Source organism: Pecten maximus, chromosome 2, assembly GCF_902652985.1.
Source record: "Pecten maximus chromosome 2, xPecMax1.1, whole genome shotgun sequence".
In the NCBI taxonomy this organism is placed as follows: Eukaryota; Metazoa; Mollusca; class Bivalvia; order Pectinida; family Pectinidae; genus Pecten; species Pecten maximus.
The window spans coordinates 730,003-754,046 of record NC_047016.1 but is presented as its reverse complement, the minus strand read 5'-3'; the positions used below and the strand labels follow the sequence as shown (position 1 = coordinate 754,046).

General features: G+C 32.2%; 1 protein-coding gene across 1 annotated transcript in view; it reads left to right on the top strand.

Annotated features, from left to right (window-relative positions):
- Positions 1-6,186: 6,186 nt before the first annotated feature.
- LOC117344179 (protein-associating with the carboxyl-terminal domain of ezrin-like) overlaps positions 6,187-24,044 on the top strand; it is a 29,633-nt gene continuing 11,775 nt past the window's right edge. The window contains exons 1-7 of the mRNA XM_033906838.1: positions 6,187-6,468; positions 8,333-8,518; positions 8,923-9,093; positions 10,929-11,028; positions 16,300-16,405; positions 16,860-16,937; positions 17,318-17,457. Coding sequence (XP_033762729.1) covers positions 6,295-6,468; positions 8,333-8,518; positions 8,923-9,093; positions 10,929-11,028; positions 16,300-16,405; positions 16,860-16,937; positions 17,318-17,457 — 955 coding nt within the window. The 5' untranslated portion in view covers positions 6,187-6,294. The remainder of the gene's footprint in view (positions 6,469-8,332; positions 8,519-8,922; positions 9,094-10,928; positions 11,029-16,299; positions 16,406-16,859; positions 16,938-17,317; positions 17,458-24,044) is intronic.

The window sequence follows — 24,044 nt, the reverse complement described above, 5'->3', positions numbered from 1 at the left end:
TGATCATATGTTATGATATCTTTGTGATAAATGATCACATGTTATGATATATTCATGATAAATGATCACATGTTATGATATCTTTGTGATAAATGATAGCATGTTATGATATCTTTGTGATAAATGATCACATGTTATGATATCTTTGTGATAAATGATAGCATGTTACGATATCTTTGTGATAAATGATCACATGTTATGATATCTTTGTGATAAATGATCACATGTTACGATATATTTGTGATAAATGATCATATGTTACGATATCTTTGTGATAAATGATCACATGTTATGATATCTTTGTGATAAATGATCATATGTTATATCTTTGTGATAAATGATCACATGTTATGATATCTTTGTGATAAATGATCACATATTATGATATCTTTGTGATAAATGATAGCATGTTACGATATCTTTGTGATAAATGATCATATGTTACGATATCTTTGTGATAAATGATCACATGTTACGATATCTTTGTGATAAATGATCATATGTTATGATATCTTTGTGATAAATGATAGCATGTTATGATATCTTTGTGATAAATGATAGCATGTTATGATATCTTTGTGAAAAATGATAGCATGTTATGATATCTTTGTGATAAATGATCACATGTTATGATATCTTTGTGATAAATGATCACATGTTATGATATCTTTGTGATAAATGATAGCATGTTATGATATCTTTGTGATAAATGATCACATGTTATGATATATTTGTGATAAATGATCACATGTTATGATATATTTGTGATAAATGATCACATGTTATGATATCTTTGTGATAAATGATCACATGTTATGATATATTTGTGATAAATGATCACATGTTACGATATCTTTGTGATAAATGATAGCATATTACGATATCTTTGTGATAAATGATCACATGTTATGATATCTTTGTGATAAATGATCACATGTTATGATATCTTTGTGATAAATGATAGCATGTTACGATATCTTTGTGATAAATGATAGCATGTTACGATATTTTTGTGATAAATGATCACATGTTATGATATCTTTGTGATAAATGATCACATGTTATGATATCTTTGTGATAAATGATCACATGTTATGATATCTTTGTGATAAATGATCACATGTTATGATATCTTTGTGATAAATGATAGCATGTTATGATATCTTTGTGATAAATGATCACATGTTATGATATCTTTGTGATAAATGATAGCATGTTATGATATCTTTGTGATAAATGATCACATGTTATGATATCTTTGTGATAAATGATCATATGTTATGATATCTTTGTGATAAATGATCACATGTTATGATATCTTTGTGATAAATGATAGCATGTTATGATATCTTTGTGATAAATGATCACATATTATGATATATTTGTGATAAATGATCACATGTTATGATATCTTTGTGATAAATGATCACATGTTATGATATCTTTGTGATAAATGATCACATGTTATGATATATTTGTGATAAATGATCACATGTTACGATATCTTTGTGATAAATGATAGCATATTACGATATCTTTGTGATAAATGATCACATGTTATGATATCTTTGTGATAAATGATCACATGTTATGATATCTTTGTGATAAATGATAGCATGTTACGATATCTTTGTGATAAATGATAGCATGTTACGATATTTTTGTGATAAATGATCACATGTTATGATATCTTTGTGATAAATGATCACATGTTATGATATCTTTGTGATAAATGATCACATGTTATGATATCTTTGTGATAAATGATCACATGTTATGATATCTTTGTGATAAATGATAGCATGTTATGATATCTTTGTGATAAATGATCACATGTTATGATATCTTTGTGATAAATGATAGCATGTTATGATATCTTTGTGATAAATGATCACATGTTATGATATCTTTGTGATAAATGATCATATGTTATGATATCTTTGTGATAAATGATCACATGTTATGATATCTTTGTGATAAATGATAGCATGTTATGATATCTTTGTGATAAATGATCACATATTATGATATCTTTGTGATAAATGATAGCATATTACGATATCTTTGTGATAAATGATCACATGTTATGATATCTTTGTGATAAATGATCACATGTTACGATATCTTTGTGATAAATGATAGCATGTTACGAATCTTTGTGATAAATGATAGCATGTTACGATATCTTTGTGATAAATGATAGCATGTTATGATATCTTTGTGATAAATGATCACATGTTATGATATCTTTGTGATAAATGATAGCATGTTATGATATCTTTGTGATAAATGATCACATGTTATGATATATTCATGATAAATGATCATATGTTATGATATCTTTGTGATAAATGATCACATGTTATGATATATTCATGATAAATGATCATATGTTATGATATCTTTGTGATAAATGATCACATGTTATGATATATTCATGATAAATGATCACATGTTATGATATCTTTGTGATAAATGATAGCATGTTATGATATCTTTGTGATAAATGATCACATGTTATGATATATTCATGATAAATGATCACATGTTATGATATCTTTGTGATAAATGATCATATGTTATGATATCTTTGTGATAAATGATAGCATGTTATGATATATTCATGATAAATGATCACATGTTACGATATCTTTGTGATAAATGATAGCATGTTATGATATCTTTGTGATAAATGATCATATGTTATGATATCTTTGTGATAAATGATAGCATGTTATGATATCTTTGTGATAAATGATCACATGTTATGATATCTTTGTGATAAATGATCATATGTTATGATATATTCATGATAAATGATCATATGTTATGATATCTTTGTGATAAATGATCACATGTTATGATATATTCATGATAAATGATCACATGTTATGATATCTTTGTGATAAATGATAGCATGTTATGATATCTTTGTGATAAATGATCACATGTTATGATATCTTTGTGATAAATGATAGCATGTTACGATATCTTTGTGATAAATGATCACATGTTATGATATCTTTGTGATAAATGATCACATGTTACGATATATTTGTGATAAATGATCATATGTTACGATATCTTTGTGATAAATGATCACATGTTATGATATCTTTGTGATAAATGATCATATGTTATATCTTTGTGATAAATGATCACATGTTATGATATCTTTGTGATAAATGATCATATGTTACGATATCTTTGTGATAAATGATCACATGTTATGATATCTTTGTGATAAATGATCACATGTTATGATATCTTTGTGATAAATGATCACATGTTATGATATATTCATGATAAATGATCATATGTTATGATATCTTTGTGATAAATGATCACATGTTATGATATCTTTGTGATAAATGATAGCATGTTATGATATCTTTGTGATAAATGATAGCATGTTATGATATCTTTGTGATAAATGATAGCATGTTATGATATCTTTGTGATAAATGATCACATGTTATGATATCTTTGTGATAAATGATCATATGTTATGATATCTTTGTGATAAATGATCACATGTTATGATATCTTTGTGATAAATGATCACATGTTATGATATCTTTGTGATAAATGATAGCATGTTATGATATCTTTGTGATAAATGATAGCATGTTATGATATCTTTGTGATAAATGACCACATGTTATGATATCTTTGTGATAAATGACCACATGTTACGATATCTTTGTGATAAATGATAGCATGTTATGATATATTCATGATAAATGATCACATGTTATGATATATTCATGATAAATGATCACATGTTATGATATCTTCATGATAAATGATAGCATGTTATGATACCTTTGTGATAATTGATCACATGTTATGATATATTCATGATAAATGATCACATGTTACGATATCTTTGTGATAAATGATCACATGTAACGATATCTTTGTGATAAATGATCACATGTTATGATATATTCATGATAAATGATAGCATGTTATGATATCTTTGTGATAAATGATCACATGTTATGATATCTTTGTGATAAATGATCACATGTTATGATATCTTTGTGATAAATGATCACATGTTATGATATCTTTGTGATAAATGATCACATGTTATGATATATTCATGATAAATGATCACATGTTATGATATCTTTGTGATAAATGATAGCATGTTATGATATCTTTGTGATAAATGATCACATGTTATGATATCTTTGTGATAAATGATCACATGTTATGATATATTCATGATAAATGATCACATGTTACGATATCTTTGTGATAAATGATCACATGTAACGATATCTTTGTGATAAATGATCACATGTTATGATATATTCATGATAAATGATCACATGTTATGATATCTTTGTGATAAATGATAGCATGTTATGATATCTTTGTGATAAATGATCACATGTTATGATATCTTTGTGATAAATGATCACATGTTATGATATATTCATGATAAATGATCACATGTTATGATATCTTTGTGATAAATGATAGCATGTTATGATATCTTTGTGATAAATGATCACATGTTATGATATCTTTGTGATAAATGATCACATGTTATGATATATTCATGATAAATGATCACATGTTATGATATCTTTGTGATAAATGATCACATGTTATGATATATTCATGATAAATGATCACATGTTATGATATCTTTGTGATAAATGATAGCATGTTATGATATCTTTGTGATAAATGATCATATGTTATGATATCTTTGTGATAAATGACCACATGTTATGATATCTTTGTGATAAATGATCACATGTTATGATATCTTTGTGATAAATTATAGCATGTTATGATATCTTTGTGATAAATGATAGCATGTTATGATATCTTTGTGATAAATGACCACATGTTATGATATCTTTGTGATAAATGACCACATGTTATGATATCTTTGTGATAAATTATCACATGTTACGATATCTTCATGATAAATGATCACATGTTATGATATCTTCATGATAAATGATCACATGTTACGATATCTTTGTGATAAATGATCACATGTTATGATATCTTTGTGATAAATGATCACATGTTACGATATCTTTGTGATAAATGATCACATGTTATGATATCTTTGTGATAAATGATAGCATGTTATGATATCTTTGTGATAAATGATCACATGTTATGATATCTTTGTGATAAATGATAGCATGTTATGATATATTCATGCTAAATGATCACATGTTATGATATCTTTGTGATAAATGATCACATGTTATGATATATTCATGATAAATGATCATATGTTATGATATCTTTGTGATAAATGATAGCATGTTATGATATCTTTGTGATAAATGATCACATGTTATGATATCTTTGTGATAAATGATAGCATGTTATGATATCTTTGTGATAAATGATCACATGTTACGATATCTTTGTGATAAATGATAGCATGTTATGATATCTTTGTGATAAATGATCACATGTTATGATATCTTTGTGATAAGTGATAGCATGTTATGATATCTTTGTGATAAGTGATAGCATGTTATGATATCTTTGTGATAAATGATAGCATGTTATGATATCTTTGTGATAAATGATCACATGTTATGATATCTTTGTGATAAATGATCACATGTTATGATATCTTTGTGATAAATGATCACATGTTATGATATCTTTGTGATAAATGATCATATGTTACGATATCTTTGTGATAAATGATAGCATGTTATGATATATTCATGATAAATGATCACATGTTATGATATCTTTGTGATAAATGATCACATGTTATGATATCTTTGTGATAAATGATAGCATGTTATGATATCTTTGTGATAAATGATCACATGTTATGATATATTCATGATAAATGATCACATGTTATGATATCTTTGTGATAAATGATAGCATGTTATGATATCTTTGTGATAAATGATAGCATGCTGAAGTAACATGAACTGCAGAGCTCATGTTTGCCGTTTGTACAAGCCTGCAAAATACAAGAAATTTTATTTAGAATCGTTTTTGTAACAATACAAATTTTGCTCGGTAGAGCTATTCTTACGACCTGTATCATTTACTTGGTATCTGAAATTTTGAAGCACAAAAAAATATAAATTAAATAAATAAAGTACGGAGCCTATATGCATGGCGGAAATTTCGACCCCTTTCCGTTTTTAAGTTACTTGCTCAATCACCGTTTCCGGAAGTTTCTGTGTGTCATTTTCTTGTACGTAGAGTAGAGAGTAGGTGTTGCTGTCATATTAATCTGATAGTCGATGTTTGGTTAGATTGGCAGACGTATGCTCAGTGATGGGGGCTGAGGCGAGCATATTAGATGGATGTGACCTAGAAGAAGCTACGTCGGACGAGTTTTGTCCCTGGGTTCTTCGTCACGGACAGCTCGCGGATGACTCTCTCATCACAATATTGTCAGATCAAAATTGTGATCGGACCATGAGAGATTTATTTCAACGAAATGTAAAGGTACAATTAAAGACAAATGGGTATCATCTGATTCACTGTGCATTATTGTATTACATGTCTGTCTTCAAATGCATGTTACCCTGTTGCATTTGGATAAGGGGAGATGACAGGGACGAAACATAACACCGACAGGGTATAAGTGTTCGGGTGATACTGATGTGATATCATGTCCTGTCCCAGGCGGAGTGTCGTTAGAGCCCTATATCTTACCGTGAAACCACTACGTCAATGCAGACAATTATGGGGCGCTGAGGGCGTGAGGCGCTGGTAAAATGTTAAATTATTTGTGTTTGATTTATATATATATAAAAAACCACTCCCTCTGGGCTCTCTTTTTTCATTAGCGCCCCTGTGCACCCCCACACTCCCATTATCGTCATCATTGACGGAGGAGAGTCAAAATAAGAAGAAGACCTAGTATTTGTATACGAGGACTTCAATAACTAGTACTATATATACAGTATGTGTGCCTTGAAGTCCTCTTAGGCTCTAGATCTAGTATATGGTGCATTGCACTGCTTCAAAAAGGAGGAGGTTCTTTGGTAGCAGATCTATATTTACATCGAGTCCATCACTAAAATGATGATTATATGTGTAAGGGTGTGCTTGTCTTGTCCTGGAGTCCGTGGTAAGGGGGATTTTGGTGTAGCCTATAGCTATGGCCACATATTTGTGAAAGATTTTATAAAATAACATCTAAGGTCATTTAAGGACGGCCTCCCGTGCGTGCGATGTGTGTTTTGGGAGGCTGCGGTATGTTCGTGTTAAGTCTCCTTGTGATAGGCCGGAACTTTTGCCGATTTAAAGTGCATCTCACTGGAGTATACTGTCGAAGACACCCAGCAGCACACCCCACCCGGTCACATTATACTGACAACGGGCCAACCAGTCGTCCCACTCCAAATATGCTGAGCGCTAAGCAGGAGTAGCAACTACCATTTTTAAAGACTCTGGTATGTCTCGGCTAGGGGACAGAACCCAAAACCTTCCTCACAGCGGCGAACGCACAACTAAAGGCCAAAAGTGAGGCATTGTCAAGGAAGACATTAGGAAGAAGAAATTTGTTAAGAAAGAAGAGAAAAGATAAGATCCCAAGTTTAGTCGCCTCTTACGATCATGCAATGGGGGCAGCAGGTACAATGTTTACGCCCTACCTGCAGGGCAATGTTTTGAGGGACCCATATGGAAGAATAGTACATTGCCAAACTTGATGGCCTTGTATGATGTGGGTTTTTTTTAAATCCTGGTGATTTGTTTGTATTGGGTGTGATGTTGTTTATATGTGTGTACCATTTATAATGTTTTATTTAGTTTTGTTATACCTAAGTATTTGTTTGTGTTTACTTGTTGTAATGTGTAGTTGTGGAGTTTGTATGGGTATCTAACTTTTGTGTGTTTGTTAGATGTAGATATGATGTTGCATTTGTCAGGGTGAAATGTCATCAATTAATCTTGTTTCCATTTGTTTATCTATGTGTCTTGTTGTAATTTAAATGGCATCAGTCTTGTTTTGTATTGTTTTGTATATGATGCTGTCATTTGCAAATAGTCTGAGGGTGTCATGTTAGATTGGTATGCTTCATCCAGTCTCTTAATATCAGTTTAGCACCATTATGTGACAAATTTGTGGTTTATCGGGCGGTTTCTGAAGTTTTATCAGCCTTTTAAATAATCTGATTGGCCATTATAAGATTTTTATAAAAGGCTGCTAAAACATAAACAAACTTTGGATTAACTAGTGTTGTCTTCATTCAGTTGAATCATGCTGTGAGATTCAATACCTGATATATATTCTGCTGCAAAGATTAATTATTGCAGTTGCTATCAATCAATTCTGTTAAATGCAATTGTAATTTCATTTTAGAATCTAAGAAGCTTACGACATCCCAGTATTGTGAGATTCCTTGCCTCTGGCGATCAGTCCAGTCATAGTTACGTTATAGCTGAGAGAGTTGTCCCTGTCCTCAGTCTTATTGAGACACATTCCTCTATTGAAATCTGCGCTGGACTCTTCTCCATTTTGGAAGGATTATCTTTCTTACATGAAAAGGTTTGTATCAAATGGACATTAGAATTTACCAGAGTAAGTGTGGCACACGCTTGTACCAAACTGAATATATATACTGCTATATAGCTAGGCCTAAAATATTAACTCCATCAATGTATACATATACTACTGTTTAACAAGGCCTTAAAGAGTTTTAACTCCATCAATGTATACTACTGTAAGATTAGGCCTGGAGTTTTAATCCTATCAGCCCGAGTAGCCTACTGCTAGATATCACAAAGTAAGCCCTGTAATTATGTCTCTTATGTCACAATATCATAACATGAACAATATATTGTTAAACAAAAAGGTTATGAGATTTATAGGTTTTAACTAAAATTAGATCTAAAATTTTTAAAAAGTATGCATTATATTGTAATGGATATATTTTGCTGCACTTCGATCAGGCTGGGATGTGCCACAACAACATCAGCCTGGAGTCTGTGTCTGTAACCGACACGGGCCAGTGGAAGTTGGCAAGCTTGGAACATGCCTGTAAATTTGAAGATGCTACCCCTCAGTACCTGACTTCGGCCAGAAAACAGAGAAGTCCAAAGACTATTGCACCAGAAGAAAGGGTACAATTTGTTACCAGTTAACATGGGGAGCTATATATATAATGTACATCTTTTATACAGTATCACAGGGACTTTGGATTTTGATCCCATGGTTAATATCTGTCAGTAGATGATGCCTAAAACATATATACAGACTGTGGCTTGGTACCATGTCCTGGTGTGGTATATACATGTACAAGCATATTTATGTATATGTTAGGGATTTGGCAAGGACTTTGATTATAAAGAGTCGGTTGAAAGACTTAATCACTTGTGTTAATAAAGTAATTAGCCCTGTAATGTTCCAAATTGATATTAAAAGTTTGAATCCTTTTTCGTGTTTAAAACTGATGCTTTTGTTGGAAGTGTCTATTACCGAATTGATTTTGGTGTAGTAAAATTTTGTTAAAAGGGAGAAAGTCTGAATTTGATTTTCTTCGTCTTTTCAAACTCGTCATTTTTTGGTAAAAGTTGCATACTTCTCAAAAGTTTAGGTCCAGTCCAGTTTCCAAAATATCATAAAATCTCAGCAGTCTAGGGTGAGATATAATTCAACACTTGAAAGTATAAATCTATAGATCTGCACTATATACACAGATTTATTCTGACAATACAAGTGTATACATAAAATGTACAGGATTTATATTACAATCCTTTGAAAGTCAGTTCTTAGTGTAAGTAAACATAATTATAACTCTAGTGTTGAAAGCGTATAGAACCTTTTTTTTTTAAACTATATTTCTGTGGTTGGTTTTACTAGTGTTCATCTAGTTTGTACTCAAATTGTTTAAGTGACATTGCGTTGACTAACATCGATGGAAGGCTGTTCCACATGTCAGTTGTTCTCAGTGTGAACAAATATTTCCTTATATTCAACTTTAAAATCTCTTTATATACATGTATTATGCAGTTATGGCCACTTGTTGTTGAAAATTCTTTAACTGTAAATAAGTTAGTGACTTCTTAGTCATATTGTCCAGAAATAATTTTGTAAACTTCTATCATATCCCCACCAGATCTTGTATATATTATTGTTTGCAATCCCAATTTCTGCAAACATTCCGTAAATGATAAATTTGAAAGTCCTGGTACTTGTTTCATTGCTCGATGTTGAACAATTTCAATAACCACTACATGTTTTTCCACATGCAGGCACAACAAACTCGATTTGCTAATTCACTATGAGGTCTGACTAATGCTATATATAAAAGTTTACTATATATAAAAGTTTACTATATATAACAGTTTACTATATATAAAAGTTTACTATATATAACAGTTTACTATATATAAAAGTTTACTATATAGCCATGTATTCCATTGTTTATGTTATTCTGCTTTTAATAGAATTTTCTTTATTCACTTTTTTGCATCTGTGCTTATCAAATGTGAATTGATTACCTATGGTTAAAGTCCAGTATCCTTTTCTGAGATGGTCTTCCTTCCTCCATTTTTAGTTAAATGTATCGGCTTTTGTGCTGTCCACAGATGGAGCTGCCAGATATCTAACCGTTGTTGTTGCAAAAATATATTACTGTAGAATTGCGTAATCTTGTTCAATTTTTTTATTGACCTGAATGTTTTCTTGTCATCAGCAAAAAGATAGGTTTCCGTTCCAACGCTTGTAACAGCTGGCATATCATTGATGTATAACACAAACAGAAATGGTCCTAGTACTGATGTTTGCTGAATTCCATTAATGACTGGATTCCATTATATCTCCTTCCATACTTAGAGCGTATTTACTCTAACATATATCTATATACTGTACTTCTTAAACGCTTGAAGCTTAATGAAGGGTACATTCATGTAAACAGTAACTTTCAAGATAATGAATAGTAAGTTTATGTTGACAGGAAGAGAATATGAGGTCTGTACCAGAGCTGGCCTTTGCGAGAGATGTGTATGCATTTGGTGTGATGGTGGAAGAACTGTTGGAAAAACTTGAAGACTTAGGTAAGTATAAAAAATCCCTGATTTATATAAACATGCCTCAGAACAAACTTCCATAGTGGCATATCAAATAAAATCCAAACTACAGTATGAGCAAATTACCATTGTGGCATATCAAATAAAATCCAAACTACAGTATGAACAAATTACCATTGTGGCATATCAAATAAAATCCAAACTACAGTATGAACAAATTACCATTGTGGCATATCAAATAAAATCCAAACTACAGTATGAACAAATTACCATTGTGGCATATCAAATAAAATCCAAACTACAGTATGAACAAATTATTTTCTGTCAAAACGGCTTGTATATACTTGGCCATTCTCCTGGAATTCTGAAAAAATCTTCAACATTTAAAAGTACTAAATCTAATGAAAATGGCTTGGAACGTGAAGGTGAGGCTACTTTGAATAAGTCCATGGTTAGTACTTTTAGAATAAAAATTAAAAAGCAAAGAAAGAAAAAAAAAGAAATGTTTGTTGTACCAAAGAATATGTCATGAACTCAAATTGTTCATATTAAAGTTCTGGTTTCATAAAAAAGAACAACACCAAGTGATCAATCTTAAAAAGGGAATCATTACAAGACCAATTACATAGAATATATATTAACGTCATGCGTCGCGCTAGCCACCGCCTTCGACCCACGCCAGCCGAAGGGTTCATGGTTGTTATTTCAACTACTACTAAAACACTAGTCTTACTATGTCTTATTGTATTTTCTAGTACTGTTTATTAGCCCACCATCATCAGATGGTGGGCTATTCAAATCGCCCTGCGTCCGTGGTCCGTGGTCCGTCCGTCCCTCCGTCCCTCCGTCCCTCCGTCCGTAAACAATTCTTGTTATCGCTATTTCTCAGAAAGTACTGAAGGGATCTTTCTCAAATTTCATATGAAGGTTCCCCTTGGTGCCTAGTTATGCATATTGCGTTTTGAGACCAATCGGATAACAACATGGCCGACAGGCAGCCATCTTGGATTTTGACAATTGAAGTTGTTATTGCTATTTCTGAGAAAGTACTGAAGGGATCTTTCTCAAATTTCATATGAAGGTTCCCCTTGGTGCCTAGTTATGCAAATTGCGTTTTGAGACCAATCGGAAAACAACATGGCCGACAGGCAGCCATCTTGGATTTTGACAATTGAAGTTTGTTATCGCTATTTCTGAGAAAGTACTGAAGGGATCTTTTTCAAATTTCATATGAAGGTTCCCCTTGTTGCCTAGTTATGCATATTGCGATTTGAGACCAATCGGATAACAACATGGCCGACAGGCAGCCATCTTGGATTTTGACAATTGAAGTTTGTTATCGCTATTTCTGAAAAAATGCTGAAGGGATCTTTCTCAAATTTCATAAGTAGGTTCCCCTTGGTGCCTAGTTATGCATATTGCGTTTTGAGACCAATCGGATAACAACATGGCCGACAGGCAGCCATCTTGGATTTTGACAATTGAAGTTTGTTATCGCTATTTCTGAAAAAATGCTGAAGGGATCTTTCTCAAATTTGATAAGTAGGTTCCCCTTGGTGCCTAGTTATGCATATTGCGATTTGAGACCAATCAGAAAACAACATGGCCGACAGGCAGCCATCTTGGATTTTGACAATTCAAGTTTGGTATCACTATTTCTGAGAAAGTATTTAAGGAATCTTTCTCAAATTTCATATGTAAGTTTCCCTTAGTGCCTAGTTATGCATATTGCATTTTGAGACCAATCAGAAAACAACATGGCCGACAGGCAGCCATCTTGGATTTTGACAATTTAAGTTTGTTATCACTATTTCTGAGAAAGTACTGAATGGATCTTTCTGAAATTTCATATGTAGGTTTCCCTTGGTGCCTAGTTATGCATATTGCGTTTTGAGACCAATCAGAACACAACATGGCCGACAGGCAGCCATCTTGAATTTTGACAATTGAAGTTTGTTATCACTATTTCTGAGAAGGTACTGAATGGATCTTTCTCAAATTTCAAATGTAAGTTTCCCTTGGTGCCTAGTTATGCATATTGCGTTTTGAGACAAATCAGAAAACAACACGGCCGACAGGCAGCCATCTTGGATTTTGACAATTTAAGTTTGTTATCACTATTTCTGAGAAGGTACTGAATGGATCTTTCTGAAATTTCATATGGAGGTTCCCCTTGGTGCCTCGTTATGCTAATTGCATTTTGAGATCAATTGGAAAACAATATGGCCGACAGACCGCCATCTTGGATTTTTACAATTGAAGTTTGTTATCTCTATTTCTCAAAGTACTGAATGGATCTTTCTCAAATTTCATAAGAAGGTTCCCCTTGGTTTCTTGTATTGCATTTTTGGACCAGTCTGTCCTGAAAACAACCTGGCAAACAGACAGTCATTATCTTCTCTTTCTTATATAGCTAGGATTTCCTTGTTTGAAAAATACTGGAGGGATGTCTCAATTTGCACAGATTAGTAAAATGAAGGGAAAAGTAGAGAAAAGATCAATCTAACATGGAACCTATGAAGATCATTCAATGGTGGGCGCCAAGATCCCTCTGGGATCTCTTGTATATTGTGTGATTGTATTTGTATTGATTGCCTCGAAAAATTTGACATTCTTCATGTCCACACTGTTAGAATGACTTCTTTGCCCCATATTAACATCTCAAGTAGTTCGTATCCTGCAGACATCTTTGCAAGGAGCCAGTGTTACCTGGATTATTACGGTTAATATTACTTCTTTGACCTATATATATAGAGTAAAACTATATACAATAATGTATTACATGTAAAAAGATTATAAATTCAGAAACACTTGTTAGTAAAGCATATATAATAAGCGCAGAGAGCCAGATAATTTTAATATATACAGTATATATATAGTTGAGTTTACAGATTGATGTACACTGTACATGTATATAATATATGTATTATTGGGATCACAGGTAAATATCATTGTGAACATGTATATGATATATATTAATGGGATCAAAGCCAAATGGTGTCTGGTGTTGTATATACTACATTGTATAATATAGATAGGATCAGAGGTTAATGGTGTTGTATATAATATATATTAATGGGATCAGAGGTAAATGGTGGTGTATATAATATATATTAATGGGATCAGAGGTACATGGTGTTGTATATAATATAGATAGGATCAGAGGTACATGGTGGTGTATATAATATATATTAATGGGATCAGAGGTACATGGTGGTGTATATAATATTAATATTAACGGGATCAGAGGTTAATGGTGGTGTATATAATATATATTAATGGGATCAAAGGTTAATGGTGGTGTATATAATATGTATTAATGGGATCAGAGGTTAATGGTGGTGTATATAATATGTATTAATGGGATCAGAGGTAAATGGTGTTGTATATAATATATATTAATGGGATCAGAGGTTAATGGTGGTGTATATAATATATATTAATGGGATCAGAGGTTAATGGTGGTGTATATAATATATATTAATGGGATCAGAGGTACATGGTGTTGTATATAATATATATTAATGGGATCAGAGGTACATGGTGTTGTATATAATATATATTGATGGGATCAGAGGTTAATGGTGGTATATATAATATGTATTAATGGGATCAGAGGTTATTGGTGTTGTATATAATATATATTAATGGGATCAGAGGTACATGGTGTTGTATATAATATATATTAATGGGATCAGAGGTTAATGGTGGTATATATAATATATATTAATGGGATCAGAGGTACATGGTGGTGTATATAATATATATTAATGGGATCAGAGGTTAATGGTGGTGTATATAATATATATTAATGGGATCAGAGGTACATGGTGGTGTATATAATATATATTAATGGGATCAGAGGTTAATGGTGTTGTATATAATATATATTAATGGGATCAGAGGTTAATGGTGGTATATATAATATATATTAATGGGATCAGAGGTACATGGTGTTGTATATAATATATATTAATGGGATCAGAGGTACATGGTGTTGTATATAATATATATTAATGGGATCAGAGGTTAATGGTGGTGTATATAATATATATTGATGGGATCAGAGGTTAATGGTGGTATATATAATATATATTAATGGGATCAGAGGTACATGGTGTTGTATATATAATATATATTAATGGGATCAGAGGTACATGGTGGTGTATATAATATATATTAATGGGATCAGAGATAAATGGTGTTGTATATAATATATATTAATGGGATCAGAGGTTAATGGTGTTGTATATAATATATATTGATGGGATCAGAGGTTAATGGTGGTATATATAATATGTATTAATGGGATCAGAGGTTATTGGTGTTGTATATAATATATATTAATGGGATCAGAGGTTAATGGTGGTATATATAATATATATTAATGGGATCAGAGGTACATGGTGTTGTATATAATATATATTAATGGGATCAGAGGTACATGGTGTTGTATATAATATATATTGATGGGATCAGAGGTTAATGGTGGTATATATAATATATATTAATGGGATCAGAGGTTAATGGCATTGTATATAATATATATTAATGGGATCAGAGGTACATGGTGGTGTATATAATATACATTAATGGGATCAGAGGTTAATGGTGGTGTATATAATATATATTAATGGGATCAGAGGTTAATGGTGGTGTATATAATATATATTGATGGGATAAGAGGTACATGGTGTTGTATATAATATATATTAATGGGATCAGAGGTTAATGGTGGTATATATAATATATATTAATGGGATCAGAGGTACATGGTGGTGTATATAATATATATTAATGGGATCAGAGGTACATGGTGGTGTATATAATATATATTAATGGGATCAGAGGTACATGGTGGTGTATATAATATATATTAATGGGATCAGAGGTACATGGTGGTGTATATAATATATATTAATGGGATCAGAGGTACATGGTGGTGTATATAATATATATTAATGGGATCAGAGGTACATGGTGGTGTATATAATATATATTAATGGGATCAGAGGTTAATGGTGTTGTATATAATATATATTAATGGGATCAGAGGTTAATGGTGGTGTATATAATATATATTAATGGGATCAGAGGTTAATGGTGTTGTATATAATATATATTAATGGGATCAGAGGTACGTGGTGGTGTATATAATATATATTAATGGGATCAGAGGTTAATGGTGTTGTATATATTAATGGGATCAGTGGTTAATGGTGTCTGGTGTTTCATCACAACACTATTATGATAAAGGATGGTTTGATTTGTATGTGGGTGTATTTTTGTGTACTGTAGGTGATATGACAAAAACGTTTGAGCTGAGGATCCAAGATGAGTGTTTACATCCAGACCCAAAAGCCAGACCAAAATTAGAAACATTACTTAACGATCGATTGTTCAGGTAAAGAGGGATATTAATTTTGATTTGTCTGTCTTGATGTTTCATGCCACTTTTCCATGCAATAATGCAATGGGGTTTTTTGGCAGAGTTATGGCCCCTTGATTAAATCATTTTCTGATTTTTATTATTCTCTTAACCAAAAACATTTTCACCTACAATATGTCAGTAAAGTGGGGGATATATAAATTCCACTGATTTGTTTGTCAAACACGGGATATGTTTACATTTTATCATGGACACATGTTTCTTATTCTGAAATTCAGAATTATAAATTGTATATTTTATTACCTCAGTTCTCATGTACTTCTGTTACAACTCCAGTGGTTATAGACCCATGGATTGTATTAACTTCTAAATCAGATTGCAGTAAAGTTTATGAACTTGTAAGTTATTTGTATTTTTTCATTTGAAATGTTTTGTCTTCGCTGATTGATTCTATGATTTTATTTTTCAGAAATGATTTCATAACAATCTCAAGATTTCTTCAAAATATCACATTAAAATCAGCTAAGGAGAAGAAGGAATTTTTTGAGTAAGTTGAGCAAGCTGATATGAGCTCTTAATGACAAGTTCCCCTGTGTTTATATAGAGGCAGTTTTCATTGAAAACTGATTGCCTTCAAAATCATCTACTATTTTTTCTACATAATCTATGTACATTACTATACACATAAATTTGTGGATCAATAATTTTCAGCATATTAGCTAATATTAGACGGCAGCATGTGAACATGTAACTGGCTACCTGATGTTTTTTACACTTCATGATAACACTGTCAGACTTCTGATGTTTGTATATAGAGTAAATCTATTAATATGTAAATAATGAATTATGCTTTTATCTTTGCTAATTTAACTGTTGTAGTTTTAAAGTTTATTGATGGAATTTTCACAATGTAGACTTTTTTTCCAGAGATATTATGGAACGATTGTACAAGATCCCTGAAGAGACGGTGGGCAGGTGTTTAACTAGAAGTCTACTGTGTCGTTTTGTCCTGCTGGATACAGACGCGAAGCGACACCTCATTCCTAACATACTGGTACCCTATCGTGGTAAGTTCCTCAGTCCTACTAGATACAGACGCGAAGCGACACCTCATTCCTAACATACTGGTACCCTATCGTGGTAAGTTCCTCAGTCCTACTAGATACAGACGTGAAGCGACACCTCATTCCTAACATACTGGTACCCTATCGTGGTAAGTTCCTCAGTCAGTCCTACTAGATACAGACGGGAAGCGACACCTCATTCCTAACATACTGGTACCCTATCGTGGTAAGTTCCTCAGTCCTACTAGATACAGACGCGAAGCGACACCTCATTCCTAACATACTGGTACCCTATCGTGGTAAGTTCCTCAGTCCTACTAGATACAGACGCGAAGCGACACCTCATTCCTAACATACTGGTACCCTATCGTGGTAAGTTCCTCAGTCAGTCCTACTAGATACAGACGCGAAGCGACACCTCATTCCTAACATACTGGTACCCTATCGTGGTAAGTTCCTCAGTCCTACTAGATACAGACGCGAAGCGACACCTCATTCCTAACATACTGGTACCCTATCGTGGTAAGTTCCTCAGTCCTACTAGATACAGACGCTGAAGCGACACCTCATTCCTAACATACTGGTACCCTATCGTGGTAAGTTCCTCAGTCAGTCCTACTAGATACAGACGTGAAGCGACACCTCATTCCTAACATACTGGTACCCTATCGTGGTAAGTTCCTCAGTCCTACTAGATACAGACGCGAAGCGACACCTCATTCCTAACATACTGGTACCCTATCGTGGTAAGTTCCTCAGTCAGTCCTACTAGATACAGACGTGAAGCGACACCTCATTCCTAACATACTGGTACCCTATCGTGGTAAGTTCCTCAGTCCTACTAGATACAGACGCGAAGCGACACCTCATTCCTAACATACTGGTACCCTATCGTGGTAAGTTCCTCAGTCCTACTAGATACAGACGCGAAGCGACACCTCATTCCTAACATACTGGTACCCTATCGTGGTAAGTTCCTCAGTCCTACTAGATACAGACGTGAAGCGACACCTCATTCCTAACATACTGGTACCCTATCGTGGTAAGTTCCTCAGTCCTACTAGATACAGACGTGAAGCGACACCTCATTCCTAACATACTGGTACCCTATCGTGGTAAGTTCCTCAGTCCTACTAGATACAGACGTGAAGCGACACCTCATTCCTAACATACTGGTACCCTATCGTGGTAAGTTCCTCAGTCCTACTAGATACAGACGTGAAGCGACACCTCATTCCTAACATACTGGTACCCTATCGTGGTAAGTTCCTCAGTCCTACTAGATACAGACGTGAAGCGACACCTCATTTCCTAAATTTACTCCCCTTACTTAAGTTTGCCCTACAAAAACGTTTTGGGATACCCAAATACTGGTATATTTTAAGTTTACCCAAAATGGTGGAAATCTTCCAAAGGGTAATGTTTTTTTAGTTAAGGGGACTGGGAAATTTTAACTTTGTTAAAAGGGGAAATCCTGTTACTAGATAAGGGAAAGGGGAAATTTCCTAAATAGGTTTTATGTGGTAAGTTAGCCCTATGTAAGAAAGGGTAAAATTAGGATTTGGGTTTTTTAAAAGATAAAGGAGGCCCCTTTTAAAATAACCTTGTTAAGTTTCGTTATCTGAAAAGGAAAAGGAAAAAAATTAAATCTGGTTATTTTTGGGGTAAGTTTTGTTATGTTAGAAAGGAATATTTAAAATCTTTAAATGTGTAATTTATTCTGAAAAGTTGAAGGTTTTAAAAGGTAGGGGAATTCCTGTTATTTAAAGAAAAGGTTTTAAAATTAGGATTCGGGTTTTATTTAGATAACCAAAAGGGAAAGTTTTAATCTGGATATTGGGGTAAGTCCCATTTTAAAAAAGAAAAGTAGGATCTTTAAACTAGTAGATCGGGGTTTAAAGTTAGTTAAAGTAAGGGAAGGTTATTTTTAGGGATTAAATTGGATTTCCCTGGTTATGAAGAAAAGTTTTTAAAAGGCCCCATTGGAAGTTAGTAGGTTAAATTAAGGGAAGGAATTTCCCTTATGGTTTTTGGGACCCACCAATGTAAAAAAAGGCCCCCAAATCCTTAGGGCCCCTAAGTGAAAGTCCTGTTATTTAAAGATAACCCCTTTTAAATTTGGAAAATCGGTTTTAGTTTACTAAAGGGAAAAAGAATCTTTAAAATTGGGTTACCCTTTTTAAATTTTAGGTTCTGTATGAGGGGAACCTTTTAAATTTAGGTTGTTAAGTTTATTTAAATTAAGGGCCCCGTTTTAAAATTTTAAACCTTTAAATTTTTTAAAAATGATGTTTGGGTTAAATTTAAAAAAGTTGGGATTTTTTATTTAGAAATTTTTAAAATTTTGGAAAATGTTAGATAAGTGTTAAAGTTAGGATCTGGTTATGTTAGATAACCATGTTAAAGTTAGGATCTGGTTATGTTAGATAAAGTTAGGATCTGGTTATGTTAGATAAAGTTAGGATCTGGTTATGTTAGATAAAGTTAGGATCTGGTTATGTTAGATAAGTGTTAAAGTTAGGATCTGGTTATGTTAGATAAAGTTAGGATCTGGTTATGTTAGATAACCGTGTTAAAGTTAGGATCTGGTTATGTTAGATAAAGTTAGGATCTGGTTATGTTAGGTAAAGTTAGGATCTGGTTATGTTAGATAAGTGTTAAAGTTAGGATCTGGTTATGTTAGATAAAGTTAGGATCTGGTTATGTTAGATAAGTGTTAAAGTTAGGATCTGGTTATGTTAGATAAGTGTTAAAGTTAGGATCTGGTTATGTTAGATAACCATGTTAAAGTTAGGATCTGGTTATGATTGATAAGTGTTAAAGTTAGGATCTGGTTATGTTAGATAAAGTTAGGATCTGGTTATGTTAGATAAGTGTTAAAGTTAGGATCTGGTTATGTTAGATAAAGCTAGGATATGGTTATGTTAGATAACCATGTTAAAGTAAGGATCTGGTTATGTTAGATAAGTGTTAAAGTTAGGATCTGGTTATGTTAGATAAAGTTAGGATCTGGTTATGTTAGATAAAGTTAGGATCTGTTTATGTTAGATAAGTGTTAAAGTTAGGATCTGGTTATGTTAGATAAGTGTTAAAGTTAGGATCTGGTTATGTTAGATAACCATGTTAAAGTTAGGATCTGGTTATGTTAGATAACCGTGTTAAAGTTAGGATCTGGTTATGTTAGATAAAGTTAAAGTTAGGATCTGGTTATGTTAGATAAGTGTTAAAGTTAGGATCTGGTTATGTTAGATAAGTGTTAAAGTTAGGATCTGGTTATGTTAGATAAGTGTTAAAGTTAGGATCTGGTTATGTTAGATAAGTGTTAAAGTTAGGATCTGGTTATGTTACATCAAGTTAGGATCTGGTTATGTAAGATAACCATGTTAAAGTTAGGATCTGGTTATGTTAGATAAAGTTAGGATCTGGTTATGTTAGATTAGTGTTAAAGTTAGGATCTGGTTATGTTAGATAAGTGTTAAAGTTAGGATCTGGTTATGTTACATCAAGTTAGGATCTGGTTATGTAAGATAACCATGTTAAAGTTAGGATCTGGTTATGTTAGATAAAGTTAGGATCTGGTTATGTAAGATAACCGTGTTAAAGTTAGGATATGGTTATGTTAGATAAAGTTAGGATCTGGTTATGTTAGATAAGTGTTAAAGTTAGGATCTGGTTATGTTAGATAAAGCTAGGATATGGTTATGTTAGATAACCATGTTAAAGTAAGGATCTGGTTATGTTAGATAAGTGTTAAAGTTAGGATCTGGTTATGTTAGATAAGTGTTAAAGTTAGGATCTGGTTATGTTAGATAAGTGTTAAAGTTAGGATCTGGTTATGTTAGATAACCATTTTAAAAAATTTGGGGTTTGGGTTTAGTTAGATAACCGTGTTAAATTTGGATTGGTTATTTTAGAAAAAGTTAAATTTAGATCGGTTTTTTAATAAGTGTTAAAGTTAGGTTTGGGTTTTGAATGTTTTTGGGTTTTTAAAAAGTGTTAAATTGGGTTTGGTTATGTTAGAAAGTGTTAAAGTTAGGATCTGGTTATTTTACATAATTTAGGATCGGGTTATGTTTTTAAAGGGAATTTAGGTTAAAGTTGGGATCGGGTTTTTAGATTAGTGGTTGTTTTTTAAAATTTAGGATGGGGTTATTTTTACTCAATTTGGTTTTGGTTTGTAAGATAACCATTTTAAAAGTTGGTCTGGTTATGTTATAAAGTTAGGATCGGGTTAGTAAGATAACCTGTTTAAAGTTTGTTGTTTTAATTTAAAGTGGATCGGGTTTGTAGTAAGTGTTAAAGTTGGGATCTGGTTAGTTAGAAAAACTTTTGTTTTAATTTTTAAAGTAAGGAGGGGTTATTTTGGGATAAGTGTTAAAGTTGGGATCGGGTTTATTTTGATAATGTTAAAGTTAGGATCTGGTTATGTTAAAAAGTTTTAAAAGTTAGGATCTGGTTATGTTAGAAAAACCTAAAATTTTGGTTTTGTTAATAAGGTTAAATTTAGGATGGTTTATGTTAATAATTTAAGTTGGATCGGTTTGTAGAAAAGTTTTTAAAGTTGGTCTGGTTATTTTTATAAGTGTTAAAGTTAGGATTGGGTTTTTGTTGAAAGTGTTAAAGTTAGGATCGGGGTTTTTAAATTTTTGGGTTTTTAAAATTTAAAGTTAGGATCTGGGTTATGTTGAAAAGTGTTAAAAATTTAGGATCGGGTTGTTAGTTAACTGTTGGAAAGATCGGGTTAAAAGTTGGGATCGGGTTTTTTAAAAAGTTAGGATCTGGTTATGTAAGATAACCGTGTTAAAGTTAGGATCTGGTTATGTTAGATAAAGTTAAAGTTAGGATCTGGTTATGTTAGATAACCATGTTAAAGTTAGGATCTGGTTATGTTAGATAACCGTGTTAAAGTTAGGATCTGGTTATGTTAGATAACCGTGTTAAAGTTAGGATCTGGTTATGTTAGATAAGTGTTTAAAGTTAGGATCTGGTTATGTTAGATAAGTGTTAAGTTAGGATCTGGTTATGTTAGATAAGTGTTAAAGTTAGGATCTGGTTATGTTAGATAAGTGTTAAAGTTAGGATCTGGTTATGTTAGATAAGTGTTAAAGTTAGGATCTGGTTATGTTAGATAACCAGTGTTAAAGTTAGGATCTGGTTATGTTAGATAACCGTGTTAAAGTTAGGATCTGGTTATGTTAGATAACCATGTTAAAGTTAGGATCTGGTTATGTTAGATAACCATGTTAAAGTTAGGATCTGGTTATGTTAGATAACCGTGTTAAAGTTAGGATCTGGTTATGTTAGATAACCATGTTAAAGTTAGGATCTGGTTATGTTAGATAACCATGTTAAAGTTAGGATCTGGTTATGTTAGATAGTGTTAAAGTTAGGATCTGGTTATGTAGATAAGTGTTAAAGTTAGGATCTGGTTATTGTTAGGATAACCGTGGTTAAAGTTAGGATCTGGTTATGTTAGATAACCAGTGTAAAGTTCGGATCTGGGTATGTTAGATAGTGTAAAAGTTAGGTCTGGTTCTGTGATAACCATGTTAAAGTTAGGATCTGGTTATGTAGATAACCATTAAAGTTAGGATCTGGTTTATGTTAGCCTTACAGTGTTAAGTTCGGATCTGGTTCTGTTAGATAGTGGTTAAAGTTAATCTGTTATGTTAGCATAAAGTTAGGATCTGGTTATGTTTAGATAAGTGTTAAATTAGGATCTGTTGTCGATAAGTGTTAAAGTAGGATCTGGTTATGTTAGATAAGTGTTAAAGTTAGATCTGTTCTGTTAGATTATGTTAAGTTAGGATCTGGTTATGTTAGATAACAGTGAGGATCTGGTTATTATAAGTGGTTAAAGTTAGATCTTGGGTATTGTAGATAATCCATGTTAAAGTTAGGATCTGGTTATGTTAGATAACCATGTTAAGGTTAGGATCTGGTTATGTTAGATAACCGTGTGTTAAAGTTAGGATCTGGTTATGTCAGATAAGTGTTAATAGTAGGATCTGGTTATGTTAGATAAGTGTTAAAGTTAAGATCTGGTTATGTTACATAAGTGTTAGGTTCTGGTTATGTTAGATAACCATGTTAAAGTTAGGATCTGGTTATGTTAGATAACTGTGTTAAAGTTAGGATCTGGTTATGTTAGATAACTGTGTTAAAATTAGGATCTGGTTTATGTTAGATAAAGTTAGGATCTGGTTATGTTAGATAAGTGTTTAAGTTAGGATCTGGTTATGTTAGATAAGTTAGGATCTGGTTATATTAGATAACCGTGTTAAAGTTAGGATTTGGTTATGTTAGATAACCATGTTAAAGTTAGGATCTGGTTATGTTAGATAAAGTTAGGATCTGGTTATGTTAGATAAGTGTTAAAGTTAGGATCTGGTTATGTTAGATAAAGTTAGGATCTGGTTATGTTAGATAACCATGTTAACGTTAGAATGATCTGGGTATGTTAGATAAGTGTTAAAGTAGGATCTGGTTATTGTTAGATAACCATGTTAAGTTCAGGATCTGGTTATGTTAGATAAGTGTTACAGTTAGGATCTGGTTAGTTAGATAACCATGTTAAAGTTCGGATCTGG